The 24480-nt window shown below is 36.5% G+C and overlaps 1 protein-coding gene across 1 annotated transcript; it reads right to left on the bottom strand.

Moving 5' to 3' along the window:
• Positions 1-10460: 10460 nt before the first annotated feature.
• Positions 10461-24079, bottom strand: LOC136822981 (uncharacterized). Its single transcript, XM_067079291.1, has 13 exons — positions 23877-24079; positions 23184-23309; positions 21610-21745; positions 20602-20818; positions 17923-18032; positions 15904-16054; positions 15402-15512; positions 13730-13836; positions 13336-13456; positions 12991-13054; positions 12267-12345; positions 11121-11345; positions 10461-10868 (listed from the first exon to the last, which is right to left on the bottom strand). Exons 1-12 carry the CDS (start codon positions 24001-24003, stop codon positions 11279-11281), a joined length of 1416 nt encoding a protein of 471 aa, XP_066935392.1. The 5' UTR covers positions 24004-24079; the 3' UTR covers positions 10461-10868; positions 11121-11278.
• Between the last annotated feature and the right edge of the window lie 401 nt (positions 24080-24480).

The following is a 24480-nucleotide window of genomic DNA, read 5'->3' as shown; positions in this document are numbered from 1 at the left end:
AAACTTTATTCAAAAGCTCAACGTTACTAATTCTCTTTACCCATGACTGGTATCGATTGACGTGACACATGATTCGAACACAACGATGATGAAAATTTCGTAAACTCGTTAACAAACTCTCGGTTAAGCTCCAACATTCGACACCATACAATAGAATAGGAATAACATAGGTAGAGTAAACTTTTCCTTTGACATCAAAATTGACACTTGAATTTGAGAAAATACATTTCTTAAGAGAACCAAATGCGATGCTTGCTTTCTGGATCCTCATTTGAACGTCACCTTTGTCGGAGCAGTCGTTGCTAATCATACTCCCTAAATAAACGAACTTATCAACGATAGGAATGTAACGCTGGCCAATGATGATATCAGACAGGTCAAGGTTATCATATGTTTCCGGATTTTCATATTTACTCGGTGGCTTTGGACAGAAGAGAACAACTGATTTGGAGTCTTCTCGTGGCTCCAATGGACCAGAATGTACTTCCATCCCAAAACGAGCGAGATGCGACATACTCTCCTCAATGCCGGACTCTGCTTCTTTTCGACTGTTAAATAAGAGAGCAGTGTCATCGGCATACTCAGAGTCTTGGAGTGGTAGATCTTCTCCATATGCTCTGTAGCTGCGACCAGTCATGACAGCATCTTCTTTCGTTTTGAAAATGCATGCTTGGACTTCGGTTGTTTTACGCCAGGTTATCATAACTGCTGCAATGAAAAACGTGAATAGAAGGGGACCAAGAATGTCACCTTGCTTGACACCAATTGAACAGTTCATTGTTTCGGTTACTTCGTCTACCGTGAATTTCACTTTGAAGGCTTTGTGGAGAGCTTTCAATAAATTGACGAGTTTTAATGGGACACCGAAACGTTCAAGAATGAGCCACAGTAGTTCTCTGGGAACCCGATCAAAGGCTTTTACCAAGTCCAAAAAGAAAACCCATGACTCAAGTCCATGTTCGCGAGCAAGTTTAACGGTAAAAATTGCGTCAATGCAACCTCGATCTGGACGAAAGCCACATTGTGACTCGTGGTCGAGCGATTCTTGGATTGGTCGTAAGCGTTCTTGAAGGATTATAGCGATAATTTTATACGAGACTTCCAAGAGCATAATGCCGCGATAATTTTTAGGTAAACTTAGATCGCCTTTTTTAGGTAGTATCGTTAGACGACCTATATTCCATTCATCTGGTATGGTTTCAGTGTCCCATATATGGTAAATAATATTTCGCAAGATAATCAAGGTATCATTATTTGTCAGTAAGCTCTTCCATTCGTACGAGGAGATACCGGATTCACCTGGTGCACTGTTTTTAAGTTTTGAAGTAGCACGAACAATCTCTTCTTCACTAGGAATCAGGTCATAACCGGTATGAACGGGTGATTGTTCAAGAGTATCAAGTACTGTTGGGTCGAAATGTGGGTTTTTATCATACAACTTCTCAAAATGATCACGAAAAACAGTAGCAAGAAGTAAGCAAGAAGTAAGAAAGATTCAAAATTGAGGACAATGCAATCTGTACGTTTTTGTTTTAAGTATTTTCAAAATGACATCGTCGAAGCAAATTTTTTTTCCGTAGACGGGCGGAAATATCTTTAATGGTCGGAAATATCATAGCGTAATGGTCGGAAATATCATTTGATGGTCGGAAATATCTTTTGATGGTCGGAAATATCATTTGATGGTCGGAAATATCCAAAACTCTAAAAATTTAATGGTCGGAAATATCCCGCGCTTTTAAAAATGCTTCATCAGCAAAAAAATATAAACAAAGATGGTAGCAAACGTGGTGTGGTGTGGCCAACTTGTTGTGTGTGCCAGACAAGAGTAGTTTTTTATTTTAAGTTTTTGGGACACTATCTGAGAACTGTTCTGTTTCGTAGTTCTTTATACAGTATTTTACACAAGACGTAGACAGCTTTTTAGGGAGAGAAAGTGGTATTGACCTTTTTATTCAAAAACGACTCTTCTTTTTTTCTTGTCTTTTTATATCCTTTCATCCTCTAGCCCCCACTGCTCTCAAATTACCCTAAAGCTAGTCCCAACCCTACCTGGACACCCTCCCATTCTAGACCTTACCCTGGGGGCGGGCACTCGATCTGAAAACGACCATGCGTTCGGCGGAAAATTTGGCTTCCTCGGGTGAGTAAGGGCGTGTCTAGATTTTTAAAAATCACAAATCCCGAATCCGCGACCAATAGCACCCATTCTCAGGGATTCACTTATGGATTTTTAGATGACATATACCTTAAAGTTTCAGGACCCGGTGTTACGTAATTAAATATTAACCTAAAAATTAATTATTAAAGAAAGTGTGAATTGTGACGTCATCAAATTATGGCGTCATTAATCGTAAAATAGCTCTAACTCTATAAGTACATGTCAAATCTTTGTCAAATTTGGACCAGACGCATCTTAATGGTGCCGAACTTTTCAATGAAAAATTTTTTGAAGTATTTGATGACGTCAGCAAAAAATGCAAAAAATCGAAAAATGCAATTTTTTGCTGACGTCATCAAATTTTTCCAAAATTTTTTTTCTCAAAAAGTTACATTTCAGTTAGATGCATCTTTGGTTCAAATTTGGGATCGATTTGACATGTATTTTTTATATTATAGCAATTATACGATTCATGACGTCACCAAATTCGATCAAATTATGATGTCATGATTACAATTACTTTAATAATTAATTTTTAGGTTAATATTTAATTACGTAGCAATCGGGCCCTGAAACCTTAAGGTATAGAGGTACTTTAGGGTCCTAAGTGGATCTCTGAATCTGGCTGCTATTGGTAGCGAAAACTTAGGTTAAACTGTTAGGTTTTTGAGACTTGCCCTAAGTCACTCGAGTCCAAAATCGAACCCTTACAGTGCATCCAGCTGGCAGTGCATGCAGAGAAAATTTGGGTCGGCAAAATCGGAGAGTTTTGAATTAGTCTCACTAAGGGTCGAAAAATTCACAATTTTTAGGATTTTTTTTGTTTTCTAGAGTAAAAATTGTAAAAAAAGTCTCTCTAAGGGTAGGACTTTTTTCAAAAATGGAAGAAAATTTTTCAAAAAAAGTCTCTCTAAAGGGTCAACTTTTCAGCTAAAATCAGTCTCTCTATAAAGGGTCGGTCTCAGCTTATACTCCTTCATCTGCCAACCCTAGTACCCCCTCCCCCGGCAGTGGAATCGAGGTCTCTGTTGAAAAAAGTAAGGCTTAAAACATTTATAGAACTCACAAAAGGATATTTTTGTAAAAAGGAGAAATGTGCCAAAGACTAGATAAGTGGAATTTTAATTAAGATTTGCGCACGTTTTGACAGATCTATAGTGGTTTTTTGTTTTCACGCGACATATTTTTCGATTTTATTTCCCATACAAGAGTTTCAACTCTTCTATCCCACCTCAGGGCTTTCAACTCTAATTCTCTTGTCTTGAAAACGATTAAGATAGACCTTTTCATAAATTACGTCACGAGCAACGCTTACCTTGTTTTCAAAATATTGCTATGGTAATTGATTTCCAGAGGAGTTTATAAGCAGTTTACTCTATTTATAAAATTAACATTTGAAAGCTCTAGGGATTTAATCACCTTGGTAATAGCTTCAAAACGAGGGAGTAGTTGCACTGAAAATAATTCATCAAAAGGTCTATTAAAGATCAATCTCTCGTTTTTGGCAATATAAACAGCAAATGGGGTCTTCCAGAAAATGTCAGTACATGGGGTAACTTTGCACTGTTTGAGGATAATCTTGAATGCCCAGGGGGTCGACTGATCCTTGTCCGGGGGGTCACACCTGCTGTCCGGGGGGTCAAAAGAAACAATGTGCGGGAGGTAATTTTTCAAAAAAATGTTATATCCTCCACCCCTCCCATATTCATTTTTTTTTCTGGAAGAGCCCAATGGTAACACTTACCACTGCTGACGGTCGATTCATAAGGAAGAACCCTCAATCTGACTTTCCATAAAGGTAACAGCAATGGGATGGTTTCCACACGATGAACATGGTTAACACCAGAATGAAATGAAAAACGATCAATCTCCACATTTGATTCCGATTGGTATGGACTTGCTCCATAAACCTGAAAATGTGAAATAAATAATTAGATATGAGCCCCCATGATGGGTCTCAATCCCGAAGGAGTAGGAATCACTGATAAGACACTACGACTTGACAGACGCGAGCTTCCGAGCCATGCCGTTTACCACGACACTCGAACGACACTGGGAGAGCGATGCTCGCGTGAGGTCGAACCTTGACGTAATAATGCCAGTCTAATCTACCCACGCTCTCGTATCAGAGTAATGATACCTAATTCCCCTTAGATGGCATGGGTTTATCGGTAGGAGAAATAGAAGTCTTACCTTAACATTATTATACATAGTCATATATCTAGGGTGTCCAAGGTGAACCAACTTGTCATTAATATAAACCCGGTATTGGTTCTGCTGTCCGTATCCGGGGAAGCCCGGAATGAACTGCAAACGGATCTTCGACCGTTGATTTATTGTCAACGGATGGTTATCAAAATTGATGCAATATGAATCTTCATGCGGGAAAATAGTGGGTGCACATATATGTAAAATGGTTGATTTATCTTTGAAAAATACAGCTGGGATTCGAGCACCAAATGATTTGTCGTTACCGCTATTTGTGGCTAGGATGATGTTCGTCCAACCAGGTTTAACACCTCTTGGAATGATATCGAAATCCATCGTCCATAGTTTGTGAAGATATTTGAATCGTTGGATTTCTTTACCTTTGGTTGCTTTGAACACTGCGAAGGGATTTAAAGAGAATAATGATTGAGATGTTTCTTTGTGTTGAAGACGTCGTTGATAAATTCGATAATTTACACACCCCTGTCTCACAGCCTCTGTGGAATTTTTTCCTCAGTGGGGATAAAAATTCCAATTGAAATTCCAATGGGGATAGATATTCTTTTGTTCCAGGTTAAAAAATCCACTGGGGATGCTTTTGGAGTGTAATTTTTAAACATGGAATTTTGAATGGGGATGAAATCAAAGTCAATTTCCCAGTGGTGCTGAAATTCTAAGGTATTTTCCCACCGGGGGCGAAATTTTTGCCAAATTTTCCAGTGCAGTGGGGATGGGGTCCCAGCCCGGGTCCCAGTGGGTCTGTGACACAGGGGTATATTTACAATCTTAGGCGTAAATGTTTGAGAATTTAACTATTAGAAATTGCTGGGAAAACAATGGAAAGGCCACTTCTCTCCACATATGGCAATGTGTTGAGGTTGGCCGTTACATCAGCAAACATTGTTGGGGAAAAAGGGGTTGAAGGTCAAATCCTACTCTTGTCTCGCCATTTTTTTAGTATTATTGTTACAAGTGTAAACGTAGCCTAATATGAATCACATATCATTAATATTTTCAGAGATTGAATCGATGACGTCATCACTTTTCGACCAAAAAACTGAAACCCTTGAAAAAATGCTGACGTCATTTTTTGAAATCCTTTGAAAATTTGCATTGAAATGCATCTGTGGTTTGAAATTATTTTGATGATTCTATCAAAAGTGATTGGAATTTCAATTTTTATGACGTCATCAAAATAGCGCGAAATTGAGGATTTTTGCGAATTACGCAAAATGTCAAAATAAAAAAACATCTGCCTAGACTGAACCTTATTCTACTTAGTTATACGCTTTGTTTGAGCCTAAAATGTAACGTTGCAAGAATTTTCACCTCCAAGGACCCGCCTTATTCCCCTGGAGATGTAAAAAAACCCTATAAAAAGCTTTGTCCTACCACTAGCACATTTCAGCTATACCCAGCTGGCACACAACGTTGTTTTAACTAACGTTAACTAATTTCAAATAACGTTATATGGACGTTATGAATGTCACATGGATGTCGTAGCGTTGTTTTGACGTAGTGTACCGTCTTGGTAAATTTCTTTATAGATAAATGCCGAAAAACTTCAATCAAATCTAAAATAGGTAAGAAATACAAACTTACGAGATAAAATTTGTCCCTCTACAGCAACAAGGAACAATAAGAACATTGTTAATTTCTTCATTTTCAATCCAATTTCTCCTTCAATTCTTCCAATCAGTTGATTTGCTTCTTGTCAATTTTTTGCGTCAATTTTTTAAAATCAGTTGTCTTTTTTGTGGCAAAAAAAGAATACTAAAGAGTGTGACATCTTTGACATCCTTATATACCATGTCGAGAACGAAGCGAAAAATCACATCCATGCCGAGTCATCCCAGGTAGCACATAACGTTATTTCAACGTTTATCTAATGTTCACAACGTCCATATAACGTTAAATGGACGTCGAAGCAAGAATTCTTCATATATGTTGAGTCACGGACCGAAAGTCATTCTGACCACGAGGGACGAGGAAGTTTTCAAAAAGAAAAAAACTCAAATGAATTGAGCCAAAAACTCTTTGTAAACTCGAAAGCTGGTTTGGATTTTGCATTCCGAAAATAAAAATGCGTTCTTTTTGCTTTTAATAATCATACACGCGGTTTCCATTCCGATTAACATCTTGCCTATTAATTGACTATCAAAGGGTCCATTTAATAACCAATCAATTATACCACAATTTCGTTTGGAAACTCGTTAATTGGTGAGATAACACGAGCAGCCTCACGTACACGTATTTTTATTAGGACATCCAAAAGTCTCCGGATGTTCTCAACTATTCGAGTTTAAAGCCTAGAAATATTCTTAAAATATATTATTTTGTCAAATTCCCTGAGAAATCGAAGCCTTATGTTCTTTAATCGTTTGTTTTTATAAAAACAACGCGATTGTGCTTATTTTGAGAGACACAGAGGGTAGCGTTCGCACTTAGTTTGTGCGGGGGGGGGGGGTAAATTAAATACAGGAGACACACATACAAAATCAGATCCTAACACAGCTACATTTTCAAAAATCTGTAAATTTTTGTAGAGGCACAGCTGCTCTAATTCTTTTGGCACTTTGAGCCTTAAATTCTTAATATCATGTTCTTAATTTTAAAACAATATCGAGACATTTTTGGCTCTACACACAATCTTTACAAATTTGACCGTCAATTATTCTAAAACTCAGTCGTTCCAAGGCTCAGCTTACTCTATACCAGGGTGTATACGTTTATCGTTTCATAGTACACTCTGTGCGCATTATCTGTTTGATAAGAAAATTTCCGTACGGAAACCTCTGGGATGAAGTATGAAATTGTAAGTAGCAACACTTTCCTTGTCGCCTCCCCTCTCTCAGCTCACGCAGCAGTCGGTTTGAAAAATCTCACATCAGAAAAGACAATGACAACACGGCGATAAATTTTGAAATTAGTCGTAAATATCGGGTTTGTGTACAGACTAGGCTCAGCATTGTTCTCGTTTTTCAATATTTTGAGCCTCAGTGTTCTTATAAAACTCTTCTTACGAATACGGGCTTAAAGGATTAGTAATACACAAGGTGAGGGCGTGCTTTTTCTATCCGAGCTTTCTTAAAATTCAACCATTAAGTCTCCAAATTTACAAGGTGGAGGACTTAACATTTTTTGGAAATTTACTCCCAGACAAGCATCAGCTGACCCTCTAGACATTCAAAATTACTCTCAAACAGAGCAAGTTTACCCCCGCCCCGGACACTATCCTCTACCCCCCATGTACGAACATTTTCTGGAAGAGCCCAGTATTACATTATACTGTACGTGAACGAGATGAAGAAAATGAGAATGAAAGAAAATTTGCGTACCTCGAACGGATTTGTTGTTGTTGTATCAATGAATCTATGAATGGACGAAACAATCACATTCCATTTCCAATCTTTGTTTCAATTGAATTTAAAGCAAGAATTTATCCATTTTCTTGTTCTTTTCATTTTTATTGATGATGACACTTGCGTCCAATATATCTCTTTTTAGGATTTGTATTTTCATTGCTGAATGAAAAAGAAGCAAAATTACTCGTTTTTCAAACTTTTAGCGTTATTTAAACAAAATATAATTCTTATTCCAATTTTCATCTCTTGGGTCCTAATACAGAGGCGGATTGGAAGGATGATTGAATCTTCAAACACACCCCCTCACAGGCCTCACAGACATGGTGAGATTTTTCAGCCTGTGGGGGTAAAAACTCAATGGGGTTGTTCAATTGATATTCTCATTTTACCTGGGGATTTGAATTCCATTGTTTTTGAGCAATAAAATTCAGTGGGGATGGGAAAAATAGCATAATATTTTGCAGTGAGGATTGGTAATAATAATAATAATAATAATAACATATGTTTTAAGTGGCATGCTCCGAAAAATTCAAAAGCTTTTAGGCAGCTGGAGAATTGTTTCCACGAAGGGCCACTGTGAACAGAACAAGAACGAATACGGAAACTGAAACAAGAACGATAGGCAACAAAGAATGACTTCACGAATATTTAAAAAAAAGAAAAAAAGATATACATATTATATATTAATCTCTGTATGATTATTGGAAAAAATAGGATTTAGCTTTGGATTTGAAAGTGACCAAAGATTTAGTTTGGCGGAGGTCGGTAGGCAATAATTTTCAGTGGGGACAAAAATTAGAGTAAAACTTTCAACCGGGGACGATATTTTGGCCAATTTTTCCAGTGGGAAAGGGTCCTAGTGGAGGCCCCCCCAGCGGACCCAAATTTCACGCATTCACGCAAATTTTTTTAGCAATTCACGCATTCACGCAAGTTTTTCTCGAAATTCACGCAAACCCAATTTTTTGGGAAATCGGGGAAATTTTCGGAACAAATAAGCGAAAATGTCAAAAATAGAGGTCTTGCACATTTCGCTAAGTTACGTAATTTACGTAATTTCCGCCATTATGGAGTAAAACGTTCGATTTGCATAAAAAAGTATGACAAGGCTGTACTCGAGATATTATTCGACCGGATCTGGTAATGCACTTTTCCTGTAGACCTGACTATAAAACACTGTGTTTGGTAGCGTCATAAGAAGCCCCCAAATAGAAAGCGTTACGTAATTTTTGCAACTTTAATCACATGCCATCACGCAAAATATTTGATTCTTCTAACTTGTCACGATCGTTTGGAAAAGGTGAAGCTTCTGCAGTTAACGTATCGCGATAGTAAGTGAAAAGATATGCGCCGCAGGCGAATTTTTGTACAAAAAATAGCTTAAACATTATCAAAAATAGGTCAACAAACTCAAGTATGACACCATGATGCTTAGCTCAGGGGTAAGGAGGCGCAACCATGGTTTACGCAGAGAGGAAATTTTTGCATTTCTGTCACTCGCGTTCGGCTAAAAATGCTCTCTTTAACACCATTGAAAAAGAATGTAGTCTAAATTCGTTAGAGGCGAGGTACGATCGCTTGTAAAATGAGGTAAAAGAATGAACATTTGTTGCGAGCAAAGCGATCAAAAAAAATTAAAAAGAAAGATTTTAATCAAGGCTCGCGAATTAATTTCCTAACGTGGAGGGGCCGAAAACATCGTGACTAAGGAGGCGCAACCATGTTTTGCGCCGACAGGAGAAAATTTCTATTTTAACCCTCTGATGTGCTTAAATACGACTCCACAAACACGGGGGGAAATTAGAGTTATTTAAGATTCGAGGGCCAATACCAATGTTTGGCCCGAGCGAAAAAATCTGGAAATTTAAGGTGTCTAGATTGCTAGAAAGCGCATCTAAATCATGAATCGTTTTATAAAATAGAGAAATTGAAAATTTTGAATAGGTGCACACCTTGGGGTTTTCTACAAACTGTGAAAAGGAAAAATTCACGCGTTCACGCAAAAAACAGGGCAGATTCACGCATTCACGCAATAGAAATATGGATTTTCACGTTCACGCAAGTTTTTTCAATTCACGCATTCACGCAACCAAAAAAGCCCATTCACGCATTCACGCAAACCGCTGGGGGGCCCCTAGTGGGTCTGTGAGAAGGGGGTGTTCAAGCAGATTCTTATTTTCCACTAGTGCGTATTCACACTAAAGGTCATGGTTTCGTAAGAGAATCAGCCAAAGTTGCCCAGACCGCTTTGATCTATTTCATCTACTGTAGATTCGTTTGTCTAAGGCAAAACAATCGCACCGAAATGAAACATCAATCATAAACATTAGAACTCCTTCTAAAAAACTGTAGAAACATTGTAGAAAATAGGCTGTTAGCCTTCTTTAGCGACAAAAATGAAGTGAAAAAGCGGGACGAAGGCGAGACCAATTTGATTAGTTGTTTTACCGGGCAGACTGACCCTGAAATTCCAAAAATCGAAATAAAAATAAAATGGATTTTGGTAGTACATTTTTATCTTCATTGCTTTACAGAATGCCATTGCTGCCTTTTTAAAACATTTTAAAGATGAATTTCTACTTTTATTTTTATTTTTCGCCGACCGACCGGCCCTCTTTTTTGGGTAGCTAGCCCCGTAAACCAACAAATTGAATTGGCCTCGACTAACAAAAACTATTTCAGAGATGAGCACAGCCCTAGGTAGACAATAAAAACACAAATTTCTTACCAGAACGATTACTATAATATACCTATTTTTGTATTTCAAATCAATCCTTATTGTCTACGAAATATGTAAATCTTAAACTTTATAAACTTTATATATAAATATAAATTTCTCTTATAGAATCTTATAAAAAGTGCAGAAAGTTGAAAAAAAGACTGTAGAAAAACAAAAATAGGCAGTGGAAAGACAAGGAAAGCTGCCCAGTCAACACTAAACGTCACGTCAGCAACGTCCATCTAACATCTTTACATGAACGTTGAATAAACGTGGGTATTCCACATGGGTAGAAATATTGAGGTTAGCAAAGTATAAAATGTAACCCTTTACTGTACCTAATACCTGACAGACTTTTTTAAAAAAGAACACAAAAGGTCAGGTAAGGGTAGATTATTATAGGAAAGGTTACGCTCTAACTAGCAGGATTTTCGTTTTCAGAAAATTTAGAAATTTACAGATTTCTTGTATAACAGTGCAAAATTAAGTAAAACTCAGGCAACTGGAAAACCTCAAAAAACTCGAAAAAGATACTATCTTTAGATAAAATCGGTAAACACATTCCATGCTTCTTATCATTAAATTCTAATAAAATCGGCGATTTTTACATCCAAAAAAAATTTGAAGGCTAAAACAAAAGGTTGCTTCAATGAACCAATCATGTTGCAGTGATGAAGTTAAAATACTCTGTTGTTTGGTCACCACATGGTAATGATGGCGGGTCAAGAATTTCACGATGTGGTTGAACACACCCATTTTTTGTTGATTGGTGGATGGCTGGGCCACATAGGGTGTTCAAGGGGCGTCTGTGGTGACGCCCTCTTTTCAAATTTGACCAGTTTGACGGAGAAATTCCTCATAATCATCTAATGCTTCGTCTTCTGTTGATGATCTGAAAATGAAAAAAGAACATAGGAAGGAGAAAGAAGGTTATTTAGTTTCAGCAACAGAACGAATTTACTTTATAGGACCTCCCCAAATAGCTCCAAAATGGATAGGAGAAGTATAACTAAGCAATAGATCTTTCCATATATCACATGACGAGCAACACATACCTCGCTTTCAAAATATTGCTATGGTAATTGAGTCCCAGGGGAGTTCATAAGTTCATAGTTCGTAACTAGTTTACCCTATCCATAAAAGTAACGCTTGAAGACTCAAGGGATTTAATTGGCTTTGTAATGGTTTCAAAACGAGACAGTCGTTGCACTCAAAATAATTCATGAAAAGGTCCATTGTTCAGCCTATTAGAATGAATTTACTTTGACATCCATCAAGGCTTTATGATTGTTTATTTTGTACAAAAAAAACAGAAAATTGAACGCGCCAATCACAAGGAAAATCAGTTGGCAACTAAACACAAGTTATAGATTGTATATATTTTGAGGAACTCCCAGGTAGGTCCAAGAAGGAGTGTAATTTAGTTCAGCAACTGTTACACCCCCTTTTCACAGACCCACTGGGACCTCTTTCCACTGGAAAAATTGTCCAAAATATCGTCCCCGGTGGAAAATTACCCTACAATTTTGGTCCCCACCGAAAATAATCAAATAAACGAATCCTCAGTGCAAAATGTTATGCCATTTTTTCCGTCTTCGCTGATTTTTCTGACTTTAAAACAAAAGAATTGAAATATGTGAGTATCGATCCCTATCAAGTTCAGGTCCGTTATTTTTACTCCCATTGACTGAAAAACTCCTACCAGGTCTGTGAGAAGGAGGTGTATTCAACCTACTAAAAAGAAATTACTTTTGGCCTCCGTCTAGATGGTAAAAGAAGCACTTTGGTACAGAAACTTTGAAAAAAAACGTACCCTTGGTCATGATATTGTCCACCGTCGCTATGGAAACCTGCCAATTCGGAATCGTCTCCCATGTAAAAATCATTCCAATCTGACAAAAATACGAGTATTAAGTAATAGTTCACAGAAAAGACAGTTTGCAAATTCATTAGAAAGAATATGAGTGAGCTAAATGGTGATTTAGTTGATAATAAAAAAATGTTCCCTTAAGGGTACGTAAGTTACATTCATAATTCAAGTCTCTGAGCTCTAGTTTAGACGGCCCACTTCTTCGCTTGGAAAAGGTTGAAAGAAGACATTGCATTGACGTCAAAAGAGGGCTATGCATTGACTTTAGACAGCCAACTTTATGCCAAATTTAATTCACAATTAGAATAGGCAGGGCAAAAAGGGCGCCGTCTAAACTAGAGCTTAACGATGATGAAGTCACGTAAAAGATAATGAGGATTTCAACCTAGGTAGAAGCGAGTACCTCACTAAACACTGGGATTTTTTCATTCCGTTTCTTGGTGAGTTACACTTCGATATTTTCTCAAAAAAGAAACCTTTCAAAGTGTTTTGGCGCATTTCAATTTTTTCCTACTGCAAGAGCTCGAAAGTTTAAAGTGACGTCAAAAATCGAATGTTTTGTAGAATTGACGTTACTGCGCAGACGCTTTTTGTTTTAGCATCTCCTTACACTTTGAGGTTTAATTTCCCATACTTGTTTTTGGAATTGAGAATTCACTTTTCTTACCAACTGTAGATCCGGAGCTAAGTTTTCGATTTCTTTCCTCCAGCAATTTCGGATTTATCCATACCTGAAAAAATTCAAGACAAAATTCCATTATTTAATAGGTAATGAATAAGTTCTGTAAATATAATAGGGTGATATTTGATTTTAAGATTTACTTCCTCAAGTCCAGTTATAATTAAGGTCCAACATAAAGGTCCAACATTCGGCTACGGTGCGCAAGGTTGTGACACTTCTCTGCTTGATGCGGTCTATTAAGAAGCCTTACTTAAGTGGAGCCCGGGCTAGTTAGAAAGCAAAGTTTACTTTAAATTCAAGCGTAACAAAATAAACCGCATATCTACTTACATTATTTTTGGGGTATGTCGGGAATCGGGGTGATGTGGGGATCGGTGAAACAGGAGACGTACTTCGGTCCCAGTCTCTTGTATGTAATTTGTATACAGCCCAGATGCTTTTCCTCACTTCTCTATATGAAAAGAAACGAGTTTGAACCTTGGACATTTCAGATGTACATAGTAGATAGCAGCATATAGGTTATGAATTTAAAAAGTTTTCTCCTTTGTCGGTAAAATTTAATTAAAAACAAGTGACGAAAAAATATCGTTGGGTAACGAAGATTTTTACCGACGAAGTTTTAGCCGGTGAAAATTGTTGCCAATAAAGATTTTTGCCAATAAATATTTTTTACCAAAGTAATATATCAGCTCATTTCAAACAACGTTAAAAGGGAAGAGCTTACTCTGGTAAAACATTGGTTGTATTGGAATCGATGTAAAAATCACGGACTTTATCGAACATCGTTTCGACATCTTTTGGACGTTCACGATCCAACTCCGGTCCTGAAAGCTATTTGGAAAGAGAGAATTTAGTTTTTAATCAGCTATGATAAAGAGTTTAAAAAATATTTCAAAGATTAGTAGATTGAAGTATAATAGCTCGGTACATGATTTCATTAGTTACAACACAGAGCAACTAATATTTTATGAAGTGAATTCAGGCTATCGAGAAAGCTCATGATTACATCTTTCCAGGGGGGGGTCAACCTACAGGGTTCTAAAGCATAGCCGGTGGGGTCGTTTTTTTCTGAAAAAATCCAATAAATAAGTACAACTAGTACCCTAGTTTGTCTATGCTTTAGTACCCTGCAGGTTGACCCCCCCCCTGATCTTTCCAAAGTTTCCGTGTCTGAATACGTCATCCAATATTATACCTTGAAAGGTAAACAAGTGATACTTTTATGGACCTACCTGGTTATGCATTTAACACATATATAATTGATATCTACGTGAGCGTGACCATTAAACAATCATTCAGAACACTAATAGTGACGATCTATTAAAATTAGTCGTTTGTTTCTTATAAAAAACCGTTTAGAAACCAAAATTTCATGCTCTATAAATATTCTTTCATATTCAAGACTTTGTGAGCAAAAAAAAACATCGATCTCATAAAAAAATTAGTAACCTGACTAAGAACATTGATGTATGCTAATTGATATTGATTCTTATAGATAAACATGCGTTTTTTAAGCCAACAAAATTTCTTTGCAAAAATCTGCTTCAGCCATCTTTCACCTATGATGGTAACCTACTATTATACAAAAAATCAGAAAAAATTAATGATCCAATTTTTCACAAAGTCCAAAAAACCTGTTTTTTAGCCGTTTTTCGGCCCAAATTTGCCTAAAAATTTTTTTTATCGAAAATCGGGCTCCGTCGCATTCGAGGGTTTATAGTTATGCATCTTTGTGCAAAAAATCATAAAGAATGAAAGCGCCAACCTCGAGAAAAGCTAATACCTAAGTAATTGATAATGTGCTTATAAAAAAATATCGAATTTGGCCAGTTTTTCTATAAAAACACGCCAAGCAGCCTAAATTTCATGTCTAAACACACATATTCTTCAAAAGTAAGCCCTCATGAGCAAAAAATACATCTATCTCATAAAAATAATTGAGTAATTTGACTAAGAACATTGATATATGCTTATTAATAGTGATTCTTATAGATAAACATGCGTTTTTTGAGCCAAAAAATTTTTTTTGCAAAAATCTGCTTGAGCCATCTTTTACCTATGATGGTACCCTACTTTCATACAAAAAATCAGAAAAAATTAATGATCCAATTTTTCACAAAGTCCAAAAAACCCGTTTTTTAGCCGATTTTTGGCCCAAATTTGCCTAAAAATTTTTTTTCTCGAAAATCGGGCTCCGTCACATTCGAGGGTTTATAGTTATGCATCTTTGTGCAAAAAATTAGAAAAAACTAATGAGCCAATCTCGAGAAAAGCTGGTAACGAACGAACGAACGAACATACAACGGTTAATTTATAGGACCTCCACCGGGGTAGGTCCAAAAATGCACCGAATTTACAGGGCCCGTGTTTGTATAATTTCTAAATGTATACCTTACCTTGAGTAACTTGACTAGACAACGAACAAGTCTCTCTTCTTTTGATTTCAAGAACATATCGACGATATCGAAAACACATTTCTTGAAAATTGCATTTGGTTTGTCTTGGACCTTTGAGAAAAAAAATAAGTACATGAGAGGATACAAAAATTATCATTATCAAGAAATAAAGAACTAACTTATACAATTGGTACACGGTGTTTTATGCTGGTGCAATCTTTAGTTAATGCAGGTGTATTGTAGATATTATCGAATCTTTTAGAATTTTCTTGAAGCTTCAAATAGTGGAGAAATCATCTTCCATCTTGCCCGATGATGGGAGAAGGAATCTTTCGAAACGTTGCCCATCGTAAGTCTCGCGATCCAAACCACGATAAACTTTCAATATGGGGAATTAGTAAAATTTATAAGTTTACAAACCATAATATCCTGGAGCAGCTATCGTATAGCTGTAAAGCACCTATAACTGTTTGTATGTAATTTATAAACGACGTCAAAATACCTTCATATTATTAAAGAGTTCTCCAAAGAAAAAAGCGATGTTGGTCATTTTGGTGTAATCACTTGCTGAAGGTCGACTTTCGGACGATCCCGATGTAATTTCGGACGATCCCGATGTAATTTCGGACAACCATTTGAATTCTGATTGACATCTGAAATAAAGAACGCAAACAAAGGTTATTAAAATGTTTCTTTTCTGAAAGTAATGGGTCATTCCATTTTGTATCCATACAGAGGGGTGGACGAACAATTCCAGAGGATATTCCGAGAAAAACTTCCAATGGTTAAGAGACTGATTTCAGTTCGTCCACCCTCACTTTAATGGGGGGGTTTGTAGGGGTTCGAAATACCGTTTTCCCGTCAAAATCTTTGCTGAATCCCGGAATCCCGAAAATTGAAAAAATAATAACACCGTCACACCGGCTTGTACCTAAATCCCGTCACCGTCTGATTTTAAAATACCGTTTTCTCGTCTCTTTTTTCGTCAAATCCCGTAATATCGTACTAAAAAAGGGCCAATCCCGTCACACCGTAAAAGTACAAACCCCCTTTTAATCAAGGTATGAAAAGAATCTTTCCAGGGGTACTTTTTCAAATGTCGTCATTTTCCAGGGGGTATCGACACATTTCAATAATTATTTTTTTTGACTTGAAAAGGTTCGTCCACCCCCTGTATGGTTTTTTTAATGGAACAGCCCAATGCCATTATTAAACTCCTGATTTTGCTTTTAGCAAAGCATTCTGATAATGCAAAAAAGTTTTGGAAAGACTTTCGAGATAAAACCGCAATGCACAGGAAAAAAATCAAGTATAAAAAGCAAAAATAGGCCGCGCCGCTAGCTATTCGAGATCCCAATCAAAAATAGTGTGAAATTTTGAAAAATGCCCCAAAACAACTTTTTGTCATAGCTGACGAAGTCTTAATCGATAAGTCTTGAAATTTTACAATGTTGTGGGAAATACTAAGACATTATAAATAAAATTCGTTAATTGAGCTAAAAATGTGGCTTAAACTCAAAATTTGTATCTTTTTTAGAAATGTAAGCCACACAAATTAGATAAGATATCTTAGAATGGGACTTTCTTAACTTGACAGAGGAAAGGTTGAATTTTTCAAAAAATGTTAAATGTACATACTTTCTAGCTGTTAAATGTAGTTTTTTGTGGCTTACTTTTCGATAATTTTTAATGTGACTTTGTAAGCCACAAAATTGTACTTACAACAAAATTTTTGTGATTTTTTACACCTACAGGTGTTATACTTTAATGATTGAGTGCCAAAAACTTAAAAAATGTGAGACATAAAATTTCACCTATATTTCAACTATCATTTTTGCCCACTTAACAAACTGTAAGCCACAAATCAGTGCAGCTAATGAAAAATTTAACCCTTTGCTGTCAATGCTGAAAAGAAAGTATATTTCTGACTGTTTCCATTATTGAGAACGCAGTCTTCAAAATTTCTTGGTAGGGTAAGCCATATGACCAGTAAGCCACATTTTTTCCCCACACTTCATTTGCTTGTAACTCCCCTTTAAGTAAGCCACAAAAATTCGCCCTTTATGCAATGGATAGTTAATTTCCTCAGCTTAACCATTAAAGCAATCGTATGCCACATAATTTTCCCAAGTTATGGTCAATTTAGTGGCGGACAGTAAAAAATGTCACAAAACAGGGGTTTATTTTTGATTGGCATCTCGAACTCTTTTTCTATTTCTTCTGTCTGGTAGTTCACGGATCATTACATTTTAAAACAAAGCATTACAGTGACCAGATATTTGTATAATCTTATTCCTTTTATTGAAGCTGGAAAAGAAAAGTATTTTTTCAACGAAAAATTTGGTTTTGAAAGGGATAAAAAGAAGAACTATTTTATAGAGCATTTTCAGTTACTATCCCTTTTATTTGATTGATATTTTTCTGGTGCGAATTAAATGATATCAAAGCTAAAGAGCCAATTCAAAAAAATCTGATGGTTTCTTTTGACGCAGGCGAGTCGAGTAAAAAGAAAACTACTTACTTTGTATAGAAGATTTTTCTGAAATTACTCGCTTCCCCGAACGTTTTCTTTCGATCAAAATATTCGAAGAACCGAGCGGCCGTGTAACAAAAGTTCGTATTGTTCGTTGCCTGGAAGAAATATGAAAAAAATTATTTTCAAAGCCAGACGTTTGAAAAGTACTGTCAGAGTGGGGACTTTATTTCTATGGACACAATTTTTTGATATTTGAAAATGAAATCAGGCGAATAAAAAAACAAGAGAACGTTACCAATGTTTTCAAAAACTCACACAAAGTCGGGCCTTTAAGGACATCATTTAAAGAGTCAACAAGAAGCCCGTTGGGCGTGAAGGCCCAGCGAAAAGTAACGTGTTGAAAACGAGCGTGCAAAACAGCAAATGCATGACCCCGTTGACATGGATCAAAGTGAAGACAGGAAAAAAAATTCAAAATCACCGCGGTACTTCTCATTGGTTAGACGCTTGAAATTTTATTGAATGGTCTCCTACCAACCGGGCCTACACAGGCGCAGGTTCAACTTTCCAATAAAATTCTAGCCTGTGTATCCAGACTCAAAATTTCAGAAAAAAAAATCTTATCTGGTGTAACTAAAAATGTCGGGTACAGTTTGTTTGATACTGCCTGTGAGTGAACCCTTGTTGACAGACTATCAAAACCCAGGGCAGACACACATAATTAACTTACCATATAACCTCTTTTACAAACTCAAAAAACTTTCAAAACTACTTTAAACTACATCAAAACATCAGCCACATCAGGCCATATTTTAAAAAGACTTTTCCATTTTGTTTAGAAATGAACCTGTGTTTTCATTTTCATTTGTTCATCTTTTTTCACAAGGTCAGCTTTTTCCATAAATTATGCGCGCCCATAGAAAAATATAAAAAAATCCCCCGAATATTCTGCTTAGTGAGTGGGCGCTTTTTAACGAATTAGGTGCACTCACATATGCAGGGAGAAATATCCCTGCAGGCATGTTAGTTGGACCAGACCGTAAACAAGAAAAATGATTTTTAAAGAACTAGACGGTAAAATAGTTTTTACGGTCTGCATATATACAAGCTAATAAAATTCATGTGGTTAATGTGAGTTAACAGTTAATGCGAAGATCCAGAAATGACCATTTTCACTGTTCATGCCTTGCAACCATGATCAATCTAGTTTGAATTTGCCCATGAGCTGCATTTTAGTGCCATTAGCAGATTCCAGAATCAGTTTATATACTTTGAATAATTACCATCAACTGCTCCAACTTGGGACTATCTGAAAAAACATGGGACGGCAATCGGCCACCATTTCACCGAACTTCCAAAGTCATTTGATTTGAGTTAGGGAAAGGCGTATTTAAAAATGCACGATTTCTATTTCGATTTTACAGTAAGTGAAAATACAGACCAGATATGCAACAGTCCCATGTTTCGACCAATCGTCCCAAGTTAACGGTTGACGGTATGTGAGTCGAGTTTGAAAAATCAAGCCACCGCCTGTTTAATGCGACAGATCCAGAATTGACCATTTTATTTAATGTGTAGAATCATGAAAAAAAGTCCCAATCTTGTTAAAGTTTACACATGAGCTGCATTTTAGTCTCCGCTAACAAATTCCAATAATCAGATTTGAAATAATTCTGTGTCGAGTTTGAAAAATCAAACCACCGCACCAATCGTCAAACGAGACAGATCCAGAAATAACCATTTTCACGCGTAGCCTCATGGAAAAAGTACCAATCTTGTTCCAATTTACACATGAGCTCCATTTTAGTGTCCATTACCAAATTCCAGAATCAGTTTACTTTTAATAATCATGTGTCGAGTTTGAAAATTATACCACGTCCCACCAGCAGCCACTGACCGTTGTTAGCGACAGATCCAGAAGTGACTGTTTTCTTGTGTAGCATCAAGGAAAAAGTTCCAATCTTATTCAAATTTACACATGAGCTGCATTTCAGTTTATTTATTTCTATGTCAGAAGTCATTATTTCCTAAAAATAAAGTCTTTTCGAAAGCAATAAACTAAAAATAAAAGTGATTTTAAGGTAGAATTTTCACTCATAAAACTTTATGAAAACTTGAGCAAAGACTATAAGATATGGCAGAATGTTGAAAAAGGTTTATAAAAGAAAATCATTACAAAATATCTTTGGTTTGAAAGTCTCTTGACCACTAAAGCAAAGAAAATGTTCAAGAAAGTATGAATCAACCTCCTCGCTTCGACCGCCATTTTGTTTTGTTTTGAAATTTGTTTTTGAAGGAGCGCGAAATCAGAAAATATATCATTTATAGCCAGTATCCGACTTTAGCAACCTTTTCCCTCTCCAAACGGCAAAATTAAAAAGTGTGTTACTATAGTTTCAAGCGCCGTTTCTACCAAAACGGACGGACAGACAGCGAAAGGACGCAACGGACGGAAAGTTGCAAATGAAAGGCCCTATCGCTAGCGCTGGGCCAACTAACATTCGTTGCCACAGCATTTATTATACAAAAGAAATTACCCTTCCTGCCTCGCGAGAATCAAAAACTACATTTGTTTATTTTGTTTTGGCATAAAGTAATGCGTCCATTCATTAAAAACAGGTGAAGGTTAATGATTAGAATGTCGAACAAGAGGGGACCTAAATATTGATCTGGAGGGAACTAGCTGTGTGATATCACTTAAGAGATGCTTTCCAGAAAACTTACATGGTCGAAAATGATTCTTATAATAGCTTTAACCGATTCTTCTGATTTCAATTCTGACAGCGACGGTGAGATCTCCCTTATGATACTTTGGAATTCCCCAGGGTTTTCTGTTAACGTCATAATGTAATCTTGTAGGAAGATTTCGGCTTTTTCATCATCGGAATGATCGGACAGTTGTCGGAGAAAATCACGAGGTGAACTGCTGTTACTGTTGGTCCTGGTGAGAAAAAGACATGCCTTAGATTAGCCTTAGATTAGCCTCAGACATCCTGGACTGAGCTATGTTCTCTATTTTTGATGGGAGTTCTTTGGAAGTGGTATTCGAAGAAAAGCCATTGAAGTGTTGAATTAACTCCAATAAAAGGAACTACATCATCACAAGTATTCGATCAAAAACCTTTAGGCTACCACTTTTCAAAAAAACTACGATCAAAGATTTTGCTTGGCCAGGATTGGGAAGCTGTTTCCAGGATTTATATAAAATGAGCTTTAGTGAGCCTCACGTATAAATTTCACAGGAAGGTATTGTGATGATTTCGGTACTACTACGCTATCAAAAAAAGTGACCCCCTGAACTAGATTTTAGAAACCCCCGTGGATTTTTAGTTAATTTTGATATGCCTCCTTGGACCAACTTTGGAGACTTCCCCTAGATTTTCAAAATTTTTATTGATTATATTGACTGTATTTATTTAGGTTTGTCGAGGGTACCCCTGAACAGAAGAAAAACATCCTCAACAACATGGGTAGTATTTTTCTGGAAGAACCCATCAAAAATTACAAAGGAAAGGGGCATACATTAGAAAAAGTCGCAAATAGAAGTGAATAGAAGTTGCTTCGTAGAGCCGTGTATACGTCTACTATTGGCTAAGGTCACAAAGAATGTTCTATACAATGCAGATTTAATGTATAAAACTCGGCACCCCTAAGTCCCTACTTTTTTTAAAAAAGCTAAAAAAAACGGAATTTGATAGATCTTTGAAAAAATGAAGAGCAATGAATAGATACCTATGGAGAGCTGGTTTTTCATCTGGTATGCTTGCCTCATCTTCAGAGTAGGATGGTATATTGAAAGCCGTTGGTACGAACACGTTGGCGTTGACTGCTTTCTGAAGAATGTTACGAAACGTTTTGGATGTGTCACCTGTGTCGTATAAACGAATAACATCAAACAATGATCAAAGCAAGGATTCTTGTCTCAGACAGAAACGAACTTCAGATTTTTCAGTATCCAGAGATACTGATTAACTGTCTGAACTTCCTGATTAAGTGAAGGGCTTGAAATGTACAATACTTTTGCGCAAGATGGGGCAAATTCAATACAGTGATTTCGAATTATTTCTCTGCTATGATACTGCGCAATTTGCACGATCGAAATATCAATCAAACAAAACTCGTTTGCCAAAGAATGTGCACATTTACCGTATGATCCTAATGGAGAATTTTTTTATCTTTCGTTCAACTTATGTGGAATCAAAAAAGAGCGCTAACTACAGTTGATGCTCTTTAATAATTCGATGCTAATATTCGATACGCTCCATTATTCGATAGTATTGAAAGTCACCGTCAACAAGAAACTCTCATAAATGACACTCTACTATTCGATACGCTCCATTATTCGATAATATTGAAAGTCACCGTCAACAAAAAACTCTCATAAACGACGCTCTACTATTCGATACGCTCCATTATTCAATAATTATTGAAAGTCACCGTCAACAAAAAACTCTCATAAACGACGCTCTACTATTCGATACGCTCCATTATTCGATAATATTGAAAGTCACCGTCAACAAAAAACTCTCATAAACGACGCTCTACTATTCGATACGCTCCATTATTCAATAATTATTGAAAGTCACCGTCAACAAAAGACTCTCATAAACGACGCTCTACTATTCGATACGCTCCATTATTCGATAATATTGAAAGTCACCGTCAACAAGAAACTCTCATAAACGACACTCTACTATTCGATACGCTCCATTATTCAATAATTATTGAAAGTCACTGTCAACAAAAAACTCTCATAAAGGACGCTCTACTATTCGATACGCTCCATTATTCGATAATATTGAAAGTCACCGTCAACAAAAAACTCTCATAAAGGACGCTCTACTATTCGATACGCTCCATTATTCGATAATATTGAAAGTCACCGTCAACAAGAAACTCTCATAAACGACACTCTACTATTCGATACGCTCCATTATTCAATAATTATTGAAAGTCACTGTCAACAAAAAACTCTCATAAAGGACGCTCTACTATTCGATACGCTCCATTATTCGATAATATTGAAAGTCACCGTCAACAAAAAACTCTCATAAACGACGCTCTACTATTCGATACGCTCCATTATTCGATAATATTGAAAGTCACCGTCAACAAAAAATTCTCATAAACGACAATCAACTGTTCGATACACTCCCTTCTTCGATAATATTGAAAGTCACCATCAACAAGAAACTTTCATAAACGACGCTCTACTATTCGATATACTCCATTATTCGATAATATCCGATTTCCCTTAAAAACCGAATTTAAAGAGCGTCAACTGTATTTATAAAAACCTGACAAACCTTGAATGCTCTGAGTGGGTGGTTTTTCATCATATGGTGTAGTGTTTGGAATAATGGTGTTGATGGTTTGATTTTTACTAGAGGCGTAATCTTTGATACTGTCCGAGTATTCGCTCAATGATTTAGCTGAAGAAAGTCAAAGTAAAGTTTTTCACGTCAGAAGGAGATTGGACTCAATACGAGAAGAATTACGGAAAGATTCGAATCATAGAGATTCGAATCATAGAGGTTCGAATTAGAAAGAGTTTTTTGAAGTTTTTTTATAACTTTATGTTAGGGAAGTGAGATAAAGTCTGAACTCGTAGAAAACTCTAGAAGAGTTAAAACCAAAAGTAGATTTGGCAAAAAGACTCAGGTATTTAGTGCGGGTACAAAAAGTAACACAATTTATTAACGCAAAAGGTAGGGTTTTTGAAAATTACAATGGCTCAAATATTGTTAGATGGTTTTAATCAACAGAACGGCTCGATTCGCGTTAACAACATGACTAATTAATAATTTTCAGTGAAATTAGATTTTCTGGTAAGTATTCTGCTCTACGTTTCTTTTAGCAACGACAAAAGGATATTTTGCCAGCCATAAGACGAAAAAACCGAAGTTCTCGTTTGAGAAAGGTTAGGAGGCACAGATAAGAACACATGTCCAGACAACATTGTGTGCTACATGTCAAAATAATGAACAAAAAAAACTTACATAATTCCTCTACCGTGAAAGGGGGCGGATTCGGTTTGAAATCTTCCAACCACCCTCTACTCATCATCCGCCCACGCCCACGTGGTGAACATTTAGATGGCAAAATGGGTTGTTTTACATCAGTCATTGCGTAAAGTCCTTTCTTTTATCTTATTTTTGTTTACTTTCTTACAGTCTAAGGAGAAAAGAACAAAATCTGTATATAGAGAGTCAGGGTCTATATCTGTAAGAAGGAGTCAAAGCAAGGTTAAAGAGACGGAAAATAGAATTTTAAACAGCAGATTATGCAGAATTTTGAGCAGGAAAAGCCCCAGAAAAACTTTTAGTACTGGTAGAGAGAGAGAAATGAAAAACTTCAGCTAAATGTTAGGCTTTGTACTGAACCCTTACAAAGAATTTTCCAGTGTGCCTCAAGCACCTACTGGGTTGGAATTCCCCGAGCTCGAAACATATCACGAATGACCAAATAAAGATAACTTTAAAAAACGAAAAAGGGCAAAACTAAAAAGTTTTTAAAAAATTACAAAATATACATAGTATATAAATTTACAATAAAGGTACGTGATATGAAAATAATGCGTACACAGAAAAGACCGATGTCGAG

This window comes from Clytia hemisphaerica, unplaced genomic scaffold (genome assembly GCF_902728285.1).
Source record: "Clytia hemisphaerica strain Z4C2 unplaced genomic scaffold, Clytia hemisphaerica genome assembly, whole genome shotgun sequence".
NCBI classification, from domain to species: domain Eukaryota; kingdom Metazoa; phylum Cnidaria; class Hydrozoa; order Leptothecata; family Clytiidae; genus Clytia; species Clytia hemisphaerica.
The sequence above is the reverse complement of the archived record's forward strand: the minus strand, read 5'-3'. Positions and strand labels throughout refer to the sequence as shown.

Excerpts from the sequence above, each read along its gene's own strand:
- LOC136822981 (XM_067079291.1), bottom strand. The coding sequence starts at position 24,003 with ATGACTGATGTAAAACAACCCATTTTGCCATCTAAATGTTCACCACGT. Across the intron at positions 15,513-15,903 it reads AACTCTTTAATAATATGAAG|GTCCAAGACAAACCAAATGC; the intron begins GTATTTTGACGT and ends TTTTTCTCAAAG. Across the intron at positions 11,346-12,266 it reads GGACAATATCATGACCAAGG|ATCATCAACAGAAGACGAAG; the intron begins GTACGTTTTTTT and ends TTTCATTTTCAG.